The sequence below is a fragment of the Castor canadensis genome, chromosome 1, assembly GCF_047511655.1.
Source record: "Castor canadensis chromosome 1, mCasCan1.hap1v2, whole genome shotgun sequence".
Lineage (NCBI taxonomy): Eukaryota > Metazoa > Chordata > Mammalia > Rodentia > Castoridae > Castor > Castor canadensis.
The window spans coordinates 14,166,045-14,178,064 of record NC_133386.1 but is presented as its reverse complement, the minus strand read 5'-3'; the positions used below and the strand labels follow the sequence as shown (position 1 = coordinate 14,178,064).

Below are 12,020 nucleotides of genomic sequence, written 5' to 3'. Positions count from 1 at the left end.
CCACAAAGAAAGATTTAATATGTGGTTCCTCTCAACTTTGGAGACACTAATGAGCTTCCGGATGTCCTGAATTTGGAAAGCAACTCACTTATGCGGTAAGATGTGGAAATGTCTGCCAGGCCACTAGCAGTAAGGGAATGACACATAGTGACAGTGACCTGCACTCACTGCCTGCACTGCATCACCATTCCAGTGTACCGATGTGATTAGCTAGCAGCTGGCACATTCCACAGTCGTAACAAAAAAGGCCTCTCTGCAGGACTGACCTGGTTGCATTGAATGTGGTCTGAGGCTCACAGGCTGCCTGGGTTTCTGAGGTCAGCAGTAAAAGGTAGGTGTGACAACTGCTTCTCCTAACTAAAAAACGTGCTGTGGCATTTGACACCACTTCAAGCTCCAACATGGTGCCACTGCACAGGGAGATAGAAGACACACAGTAGCACGCCACTCTGTGGTGTCTCCATTGTCCATGATACAGATATAATAGCAACAGGTGTCGATAACAGGGGCCTAGAATTATAGTAATATATAGAATCATAACTAAGAAGTGATAAATTTTGAGTGTTCATTAACTTTGTTTTTAATAGAACTTATTTAATTGTGTATTTATTTATCATTTAAGGGTATTTTTGGCAGTACTGGGGACTTAAATCAAGGCCTCACACTTGCCAGGCAGGCACACACCACTTGAGTCATACCCCCAGCTGGTTTACTACTTGAGCATGTTTTCAGGTAGGGTCTGAAGTTTTGGCCTGGGCCAGCCTTGGACCGTGATCCTTCTAGCAGTCTCCTGAGTAGCTGAATACAGGTATGTAGCCCCATCACCAGCTACAATTAATTTTTTTATAATGACTGTGTCTAACACAGTTTTACAACATTTGTGAGCTTAAACCAGACCCAGCACAGACCACTATATGAGCTATAATGTTAATTTAGTATTAGGAATAATAATTTTTAAAAAACTAAGGCTGGGCACAGTGGCTCATGTTGGTAATCCCAGTTACTTGGGAAGGAGAGATCTATCAGGAGGATTGTGGTTTGGGGTCAGCCTGGGCAAAGCAGTAGAGAGACCTCATTTCAACAAATAAGATGACCATGTTTGGTTCATTCCTGTGCTCTTAGCTACGGAGAGGCAGAAGTAGGAGGACAGAGGTCTGAAGCCATCCCTGGGCAAAAACATGGGAACCTATATGAAAAATAACTAAGGCAAAAAAGTGATGGGGGTGTAGCTCAAGTGGTAGAGCTTCTGCCTAGCAAGAATGAGACCCTGAACTCCAGTACCATGAAAAAAAGAAAAAGACATCAGTATCCTTCATTCCATTCCTATTGTTGCTCTTAGAAATTAGAATATTAAGGCTGGTGGAGTGGCTCAAGTGTGAGGTCCTGAGTTCAAACTCCAGTACCACCACCACAAAAAAAAAAAAAAGAGAGAGAGAGAAATTGGAATTCCATTATAAAATATCTAAAATGTTACTTAAGTCAAAAACTGCTGGATAATTTAAGTAAAACAGCTCATTCACCTGTAGTTTTTCACATCACAACCAATCATTTACTTGTCTGTCAAGATCTGTGTGTGTGTATGTATGTCAGCCCAGTGCTGGCGCCAGTGTCAACAGTCTCTCTGCCCTGCCCAAGAGTGCAACCAATCATACGCTTTGTGAAACAGGTACTTCTCTCACTCTTTCCCCTCCCCCTACTTAGTTTTTCATCAGAGTCCAATTACTACCTGACATTTTACATGTGATATACATCGTAGTGTAAATAATGTACATTCCATAGGGAAGGGACTTAGTTTTACCATTATATTTTCAGTGTCTAAAACAGTGCTGACATTGTAGGCATTCATTAAGAATTTATTGAAGGACCTGTCAATCTAGCTATAGCAAGAAGCATAAAATAGAGCATCACAGTCCAGGCTGGCCTGGACAGAGTGGGACCCTATCTCCAAAAGAAGAAGAGCAAAAAGGTCCGTGCAGTGGCTCAAGTGGTAAGCACATGCCTTGCAGACACAAAACCCTGGGTTCAAATCCCAACCCTTCAGTTTAAACCCCAGCACTATGAAAGAGAGAGAGAGAGAAGAATTTGATCAATGAATTCAATGAATGCAATAAATAGGATCAAAAAGTTTAAAATAAATTGATTCCTAAAACTTTAAAGGATGAGAGAATTTCTGTGTGAAGCCTTTGGCACTCCAATCTCCAATTTTTCTCCATTTCCAAAAGGAAAGCGGAAGAACCCAGATCCAACATTACATAGCACACTGCAAGTCTCATAGGCAGGGCTTTTGGAATGAAGAAAACGCACCATAAATATTGCTCAGTGCAAATACTTCCAATTCAGTGGGAAGAGCCATATTCTAAGAATGGGGAAAATTCTACATTTTGTGGACTTTTATTTTTCTCCTAATATTTCCAGTGAAGAACCCCAACAAGGAAATGTTAAAAATCTATAAACTTCTTAACTAGGGTCTATGTAAATTTTAAATAGCAGAGGAAATTAAGAGTTTCGTAATACTCCTATGTATCTTTGAAAAGCAGGATGAACACAGAAATGACACAATTTCACATTTATTCATGTTCTAGATGACATACTCCCAGCTCCATACTTAGGCAGAGTCGGTTTGCCTCAAATTCTTTTTGTTTCAAGTTCAGCGCTCAGGTTTTTCTTATTTCCCTCACTTATCCTCCCAACCCTGAATCCTTTCCTTTTCCCAAATAAGTCCTACTTCTACTTGTTTTCCTAGATTCCACATGAGAGAGAACATGAGATATTTGCCTTTCTGAATCTGATTTATTTCACTCAACATGTTGATCTCTGGTTCTATCCATTGTCCTGAAATGACATGATTTCCCTCCTCTTCCTCCTTTTTTTTTTTTGTTTTGCTAGGAAAGCCCTCTACCCCTTGTGCCATGCTCCTAGACCTTTTTGCTACAGTTTGTTTTTCAGATAGGGTCTCGAGCTTATATTTGGGCAAGAGTTGGACTATATTCTCCTACCTCCTCCTCCTGAATAGCTGGGATTAAAGGCATGAGCCACTTCACCCAGTGTTTCATTCTTCTCTATGGATGAATATAATTCCATTACCTCAAATTCTTTAAGGAATTCTTCAACTTTGAGGCTGTTGTCCAGGTTGCTGATGTTTTCAGTCAGCTGTGGAAGAGAGTTGTTTGACCATCCGTCAATTTCATCTTTACTTGAAAGGATGTCATCCCAAATGGACAGGCTTACTCTCAGCCTGTCCATATTTTCTTCAATCTTCTCTGAGACCTAGGATAGAAAATAAAAGTCATGTCATTAGGTTTTTAAATCCTTATTCCACTACCAAACCTTTCTTATTTAGAAAATTATACTCTGACTGAAAAGTTTTCACAAAAATTATTGTAAGCTAATTAGCACACCTGATTTGTGTAAATATTAACCAACACAGGAACTGTTTCTGTCATCGGGAGAGTCATTTGCTTTTCTGATATATTAGATTTTCATTTGTAAATTGCGATACTAAAGACAAGAAGTCTACTGGAGCCTATACCAATAATCACTCACAATCAAGTTGAATTCTACAGGACTGAGGTCCATGCAGGGCAATCCCATACTTATTTTTCAAAGTAGCACAGTGAGCACTTGTATTTGTAATGCTCAGGCATAAGGATGAGCATTAATTACATCTGAGTATATTTATAATATAAGAAAACACATAAGACAGCAACCAACTTTGTATACCTAAAGTCATTACTTAACACTCTTCCTATAGTAATGGTCTTTAAAAAGAGGAAACATGCAGGGATTTCTGAAGTCCTCAAATTATATGATTATATTATATAAGAATTAAAGCCTAACTTTAGCTTACTAAGTAAGGGAATCCACTGGAGGTTAAACCTGAACCTAGGCATTGATAATGAGGGGAAATAGAATCTCTGGATTTTTGAATGGCTAGATAGATAAACCAGTTATGGATTGAGGTTCAAGAAGAGGAAGGGACTTGTTCTGTGGCCACAGAGCAGGTAAATGAAAAAGCAAGAACTAAAACACAAGGATATAAACTCCAAGAACTAGAACCCAAGGATGTAAGCTACAAGTCCAATGCTTTTCAATGGAAAACTGTAGCCTTATTACTTTTATTGTTAGAGTTTATGGTTCAATAGTCTGTAGAATGTTTATAAATTATCCAATTTTTATCCATAATTCCAGAGCTTTGCAAAGAAAAACATTTATAGTTGTAATTTGCATTTATAGTTCAATTTGTAATTGAAGCTGTCAAGTGACATTCCAAAAATGTGCCAATAAGCTTCAGCAGAATGAAAATAATTCTTTTACTATTTTTAAACTTATATGAACACTATTTTTCTTCAGAATATCATTTTGCACTCAGCATTGACAGTTCAAAGTGGAATTCACATCCCTCAATAATCGTTTGACGGAGAAATGTCGCCATTTAAGGTGGGCTTACATCTAGCCACTTGTCCACGGTACTTTCCATGTCTGTTTTCACCAACTTGAAGTCACCACTGTGGAGTTTTTTCAGCTCAGATAACAGGTGCTTGCCTTTGCTGGTAAAACTGTCCAGCTCCTTCTGTTTACAATCCATTTCGTTCTTGACAGTGTCATGCTGCAGACATAAATGTTTTCTTAATTAGAAAAATAATCAGTGCTAAGAGTTTAAAGTCATTTGCCTCTGAGAAATTTATATTACGGTTGACCTTATGCAAAAATTAATGATGCTAATTAGCTGTGTGTGAAATTCTAGGAAATCAGTATAGAAAATAAATTGAGTTGTTAGCAGGTATCACCCACATCTAAATGTACTGGCAGGAAGAATTGTGCAAGGGAACAAAAACAAATATGCTAGTCTTTTAAAATAAGTGCATTTTGAACTTTACCTTGGAAAAAGCCCATTTAAGGTCTTCCTGATCTTTTATAGTAGTTCTAGTTCCAATGACACTTCTGGCATCTTCTAGGACTTTAGACACCACTGACTTCAAGTTCTGATATTCCCTCATTAAGTCAATAAGTCCACAGCACTGCCCCTGGCTGCAATGATTAAAGGAAACATATAATTTAGTGTCACGTGTTAGGAAAGGGACGACTTCCCTGTCATTGGACCTGCTGAATCACGTCATGAATGTGGTCACAGATGGATGTTGGAACCCAGAGAAAATCATACTTTTCCCTGCTGAAGTCAAAATAATTCTGCTTAATTCTAATGTTAAAAATGTTCTCCACATCAAGCCTACATAGATGAGTCACCCAAATATTTTGCTTTTTAAAATATCTTTTTTATGCTGTTTTTTAATTACTTCATAATTGTATATGTTGGGGGCAAGAAAAAGCAACCACAAAACAAAGCAAGCAGAAACTCAGCTCAGTAATTAAAATGCACATGAGCTTCTTCTCTTACTAGTCAATGTAACAACTTTTCATATCTAGGAGCTTTCCCATAGGAACAGTTGTGTGTACACTAGGATTAGTAAAATGATACTATTCATCCTATTATTTACAAGCAAAAGAAAGAGGTAATCCAAATGTTAAAAATCAATAATGGAGTAAATTCTGACACATTCTTATAACTAAATACTGTGCAATCTCAAGACATCACAATCTAGGAGAATGCTTAATAAAAATGCCACAAAATTAGCAGGAAGTCTTAAAAACAAGACAGGATGTTTCTGACTTACTTTTCATGAATTAGTTTCTTGGTGTCATCCCAGGTGACTTCTAAGCGATTGATCTCCCTGTCCACTTCTGGTGCAAAAGCCACATCTTTCTGGGCAATTTGTTTGGCTTTGTCTTTCAACCAACATAGTTCATGCTCGTGAGAATTCAACTCATCTTCTAGCTGATTGAACACTCTCAGCCTGTGAATTAAAATGTTGTGGTAGGAGAAATTTACTATATTTCCTCATATGCATGTGAGTCCAGAAGACACATCAAGATAGCTAGGAAAATGTTTAACACAGCAATTAAATTAATGTATATCAATGGATGAAGATAGTTGTCAAATTAATTTTGTAGAATGACTCAAACTGTACCTCTAATATGTTGAAAGTCATTTCTTCTACTCACTTGTTCAGTCTCAACCTTCTATTAAGCATGTATTCTCTTTCTCCTTTGCTTTGATGGTATGAAGACTTTTAAGACAAAGATAAACTTTATAGGCCAAGTAGGTGACTTTTTTTTGTTGTTAGCACTGGGATTTGAACTAAGAACCTCATGTTTGTTAGGCAAGCACTTTACCACTCAAGCTACACCGCCAGCCCTCTTTGCTTTAATTTTCAAGTACGGACTCATGTTTTTGCCCTAAGACAGCCTCAGAATGCTGACCTAAGATTGCAATCCTACTACCTGTGATCTCTTATGTAGCTGGGACGGCAGGCCCATGTCAACACTCCCAGCTTATTGGTTAAATGGGGCCTCACCAATTTTTTTGCCCAGGTTGGGCTTGAACAATGATCCTCCTGATCTCTGCCTCACAAGTAGTTGGGATTCCAGGCATGAGAACTGTGGTAATTCAAGGAGGTAAATTCTTATGGCTTGGTCATTTATAAGAAATCCTTCTGAACTATGAAGTCCAGTATTTTTATGAAATATAAATAATTATATGTTTCATTCAAAATGAAAATAGCTTTACTAAGCTCTGTGGAAAACATCTACTTTTGTCTCATATATAAATATTTGAGCATCTCTAAAAAATGGCCACACATGCAAGCACTGACTCATCCTTGCATTTTGGTTCTGTGCTGTAGTGTGTAAAGTAAGTGCACATACACTACCCCATTTTATTCCTAAACGAAGTGGCCACAGTCAAGTGTCATCATTATTCTTGCCCTAAAGAATAGAGGATTTGCCCATGGCAGCACAGGGAATTCCAGTATGGCTGGGATTTAATAAACCCATTGGTCATTGCAACATTTTCTCAGCCTATATTTCTATGCTTTTCATGAGCTCAGTGTTTGCAGTACTGAGCGGGCCTCTGGTCCCAGCCTGGGCCTTCTCCAGCAGTTTCAAGATGTTCTATCTGCTCTCCCCTAGCTGGCCAGAGGGGCCACATAGCCCTGTGGCACCAGGGCTGCTGCTGACTTCCTGGGTAAGCCACATCAGGCATTATTTTTACTTCCATATTTCATTCCCTTTTGTAAATTTGCTAGACTAGTTCAGTGGCTTATTGTCCATGAGGGCATGAGGAGTGTGACCTCAGCAGCCCAGTCTGTCACTCCAATATAAACTTCATTGTCACCAAATGACTTCATGTCTGATTCTGATTAAAAGGGGACAGATGACAACCATGCTGGCAGGGACAACACAATCCTTATCAAGTATGGACACTTTGGTATGAATGCATGTCAACTGTTTCTCTGACCCTAAAGCCCAAAAGTGGGCCTGAGGACATGAATGAGGACAACGTTCAGTTAAGAAGGTAAAAGAAGCTGGGCACAGGGGCTCATGCCTGTAATCCTAGTTACTAGGGAGGCTGAGATCAGGAGGATCGCAGTTTGATGCCAACCCAAACAAACAGTTTGCAAGAGCCCATCTTCAAAATAACCAGAGCAAAATGGACTGAAGGTGTGGCTCAAATGGTAGAGAGCCTGCTTTGCAAGCACGAAGCTCTGAGTTCAAACCCCAGCCCCACCCCCACCCCCACAAAAGAAAAAAGAAAAAGAAGCAGGAAAAAGCAGATTGAAATTAAGGCTACAGTATTGGGGAAAATCAGTTATCAAATTTATTAAGGGAACTTGACCCCTCTGCTGCTCTGTTGAACTCATCAGATAAAAATCCCAACTCCATTTAAACCCTCTTCTCTGCCTTCTGCACACATCTAGACAACAGTTAAAAGTAAGTGTGGAGAGCCATTCTGCCAAACTGACTGGTTTTGGTTTAAATAAGTGAACCTAGCTTTCAGATGGCCACTTGTCACCTTGCTAAGCATCTCTCTACAAGAGAAAACGATTTCACCCCATTTTCCCTTGTCTGACATCTGTTGTCTACTCCCTGACAACAACCTTGCTTCCCTCGAGGGAGGAATTCTCTAATACTTTTACCACCAGAACCACACATCTACTTGGATCTCTGCCTGCACTCTTGTGACACAAGATGTATCCCCTTTCCCCATCGGTAAGAAATAGTTTACAAATATGTGATGTGATCCATTAGCACAGAGGGAAGATGTCAGAGGGGTTCATACATTATCCTTTCTAAGAACAATAATTCTAAGGAAGTCAAAGGAATTTTCATACTTCTCAAGTGTTAAATTAGTCATTTATTCTATTTTCAAAATGGTAAAAAAAGAAAGAAAGAAAGAAAGAAGAACGAAAGAGGTTGTTACATATGGTGCTATTAAAGCTTTCCACAAAGGTTGATTCCAAAAGGAATAAATAGAAGAGACGGCTGGGCTTCCCCGTTCCCTGTTTCCTGTACCTCTGCTGTAGTGCTTGGCGGGTGGGTTCTTTCAGTCTCTCTCTGTCCGTCCTTTCTTCAATGTCCTCGATGCTTTTCAGCAACTCCTCTTTCTGGTCTTGGAATGCTTTTTTCAATACTGCCAGAGCATCTGCCTCACTCTGCTTGGTTCCCAAAAGGTTCTGGATCCGCTCTACTTCTGAACAGAGCTGATCAGCCGCAGCTCTGCAGGAAGTCCTCTGCTCTGTGCTCCCATCTTTCAGATGGTACTGGGCTTTGGTAAGGATGCCATCGAGACTGATGGCAGTAGATTCTAGTGTCTTCACATCTTGCATGGTGTCACTGAGGTCCTTTTCTAGCAAGTCTGACTGCTTCTTATTCATGCTGCTGGTTGATTCTACCGTTTGCCTCAGCTGATGGAGAACCCCAGACAGTGAGGCGTGGCTCTGGAGGAACTGTGCCAACTGGGATAGGGCGAGCTGCCGCCTCTCCACCACCTGGTGGGCCTCCTGAAAGAGCTGGAAGCAGTCCTCTGCCTTGCCCTGGAGGAGGTAGAGGTGCTCAGCTCGGCCCAGAGAACCCAGCTTTGCTAAGTGGGCCTGCAGACTCTGCAATTCTTCTTTTTTGTTCTCTATTTGTGCCACATGGTCCTAGAGAGAAGAGAGTTTTTGATTCCTCAGGTTTACTACAGTCAAGGACGCTGATAGACAGCAGGGTTTGTGATGGCGAGATACATTTTAAGTGCACAGATAGCTTAGGATTTAAAACTCATCTGCAGTGACTCTTCCAGAAACATTTATACAATGTCTCATTTTGCTCATCTGTATATGTCATATAATACACACTGATTTAATTAGTTTCAAACCAGAAGTTGCATTTTATCTGAATTACTGTATAAGAAATTTGACCAGCTCACAATAAACCATGTTTAAGATCCAGCACAAAAATCTCAGCATGGCTCCTATGAAACAGAAATTATCACCTATTTTAATCTTGACCAAAAATAGCCTGAGAGATGCCCTGAGCTCAGCTTCTCAACTTTATACAGCTTCTTCCTATTTTTTAGAACATTTACTTTAAATAACTTGGCCCTGCCTCTTTAAGATGTCAATTTTTAAAGTCGCTGGACAATTGTACAACTCAGGATTGTCTTTCTCTAGGACCTGGGAGTCATCACTTTGAAACACAGTCATGCTAAAGACAGCACCTGTCTCTCAAGGCTCTTTTGGGTGGGGGGTTTGGGGGGATGGGTAGGAGACAACTTTGGTAGTGTCTTTCTCCAAAATGCAAAACTGCCTTCTGTCCTGAAGAAAGGACAGCTTGCTTCTCCTTTTGTAAAGCCAGCTAGCAAATCCAACAGAGAATGAACACTGGCTATAAATATAAATATTTTTATAGTCTTATTAGATACCTTTTCTCCACCATCTTGATGCTTGAGGACCAATATCTGATTTTTAAATGTTTTTGGTGCCAGGATATATAATATGCATAATTTACAAATAAGGGAAGTAAGTCATAAGTTTTCACTCACTTTCAAGCCAGATAGTAACTCATAAAAACTGTATTGCTAAAGCACTGGAATTCACATTAGTTTTCAGAATTGGAACAGAAAAACTAGAAAGCTTAAAAATTTCCATTCTTTACTTTATGCTTGAACTCATTTGCTCCACTGTGAGGAAAGAGTTTCTTATTGTGCTTACCTATTTTATCTGAAGTTTTTTGTTGGCTTGTTTGCTTTTTTGTTTTGAGACAGGGCTTTCCTTATAGCCCAGGGTGGCCTCCAATACTCATTCCTCCTGCCTTAGCCTCCTGAGTTCTGGGATTACAGGCGTGCACCTGACTCTCCAAAGTGGTTTTATCTGCTTAATTTATCTGTGTAACACATTGGCTGGACCCATATGTTCAATGATTAAACCATTTTCATGTGACTAAAAGTTAAATTGCCATCAAGTGTATTTTAAAATATTGCATCCCTCTGTAATTCAAGAACTCTCTTTTCCAAATAAGTCTTTCTTCCATCTTAAAAGAACCCACTTTACCTTGTGCCGGGTAAGGGCCACTTGGTGATCCATTAAGCTTATCTCAGAGGTAGTTTGTAACTCACTGAGAAACAGCTTAATCCAGACAGAAAAAGAAAGCAGCAGCTCATCAAATCGCTGGTGCTCAGCCACCACAGACTGAAGAAAACTCATCCTGCAGGGAGGGGAGATGGTGTTACAGTGAACACGTCCCACTGGTGAACAGAAAGGGTCAATGATGCACCTTGAGAGTGGAGCTTACCCCAGCTGTCCATATGACAGCAGATATTTCCAAACCCCTAATCCCTGTTTTCTCACAATTTCCCATCTCAGTTAACATCACCATCATCCACCCCTACGGTCCTAGGAACGCCTCTTCCTCTGTCCATCTCTTCTCCACTACCTCACCCTATCTGATCTACGCCCATCCTGTGAGCAGCCCTTCCACCATATGCACCATCCTGTGCTCTTCTCCTCAATTCTCCCTGCCCCCACACCACAGTCCAAATCTCTTCATCTCTTGCCTGGCCTCCTTCCTGCTACCTCTGCCTCCCTACCATCCCTCTTAGATTACAGCCAGGCATGATTTCATGGGATCAGGGCAGCCCCTGTCATGCTTCAACACTGTGCAGTTTCCTGCTGCACTGAGGAAGGCAAACCCCTGCATGATCTACTTCTCTGGCCTCATCTGATACAGCTCTGCCCCACACTCCCACTTCTGTCTTACAGCCCTTGCCTGTTTTGCTTGCTCTGCCTGTGTGTCCTGTCCCCAGAGCAGCCTGGTCCTAATTCTGTCACAGCACTCTAATCTTAATCAGGTCCTACTCCCCAGAGAAACCTCACGTGACCATCCAGTGTAAAGATGCCCTACCCTTTCTTTGGTCCCTACCTTATTTTGTTATCTTTATAATACTTAATACCACTTGAAACAGTCATTAATTTTTAAATTATGTATTTACCTCTCTAGCCCCTTCTTGCCCTACTCCCCATAATCAAAGATTTTATTTGTCTTGCTAACTACTGTAACCCAAGCACTTGGAAAGGGGCCAGAATATAACAAGGAATCAATTGATGCTTGTGCAGTAAAGAAATTAGATGATTAATAATGGGGATTGGAGATCAGCATCCACAACTGATATTAAAGTAATAACCTTGGTCAAATACTAATATTCATTATAATGATTTGTACTAGAGTTAAACTGTTTAAATTGACTTTCACATTTTAATCCTTGTAAAATCACCCACGCATTATTCTCACAAGCATAAGTTGTCTTTTGAATGCTTTGTGTCACTTTAAAAGTCCTTCACTTTTCCTTTGAGAGCTAGGCAGAAGGCGGATCCTGCTGTTTTAAGGAAAATTGTTCATCTTTCAAGAGTTGGCATCAAATCTTTCTGTTGGCTCTTCTTGAACTCATTCAAATACCCTCTTTATTTTGCTTTTGTTCCTACAATTCCCTGTGCCCTTTTGTTTTTGTTCCTACACTCATTGCTTTCTGTGTTATTCCCACACTGATCTGTAAAATTCCTGAAGTCAGGTTTTTGGTATTTTTATGGCTCTGGTATTGATGTGGTGCTTGACACTCAGCAAAACACAATCATTGATTGATTGAATAA

At 40.0% G+C, this 12,020-nt stretch overlaps 1 protein-coding gene across 19 annotated transcripts in view; it reads right to left on the bottom strand.

Annotated features, from left to right (window-relative positions):
• The window catches only part of Syne1 (spectrin repeat containing nuclear envelope protein 1), a 437,993-nt gene that overhangs the window by 250,881 nt on the left and 175,092 nt on the right, over positions 1-12,020 (bottom strand). For all 19 annotated transcript variants that reach the window (XM_074072146.1, XM_074072138.1, XM_074072173.1 and 16 more), the window contains 6 exons: positions 10,428-10,581; positions 8,410-9,038; positions 5,673-5,852; positions 4,878-5,028; positions 4,448-4,606; positions 3,085-3,267 (listed from right to left, as the gene is read on the bottom strand). In XM_074072146.1, coding sequence (XP_073928247.1) covers positions 3,085-3,267; positions 4,448-4,606; positions 4,878-5,028; positions 5,673-5,852; positions 8,410-9,038; positions 10,428-10,581 — 1,456 coding nt within the window. The remainder of the gene's footprint in view (positions 1-3,084; positions 3,268-4,447; positions 4,607-4,877; positions 5,029-5,672; positions 5,853-8,409; positions 9,039-10,427; positions 10,582-12,020) is intronic.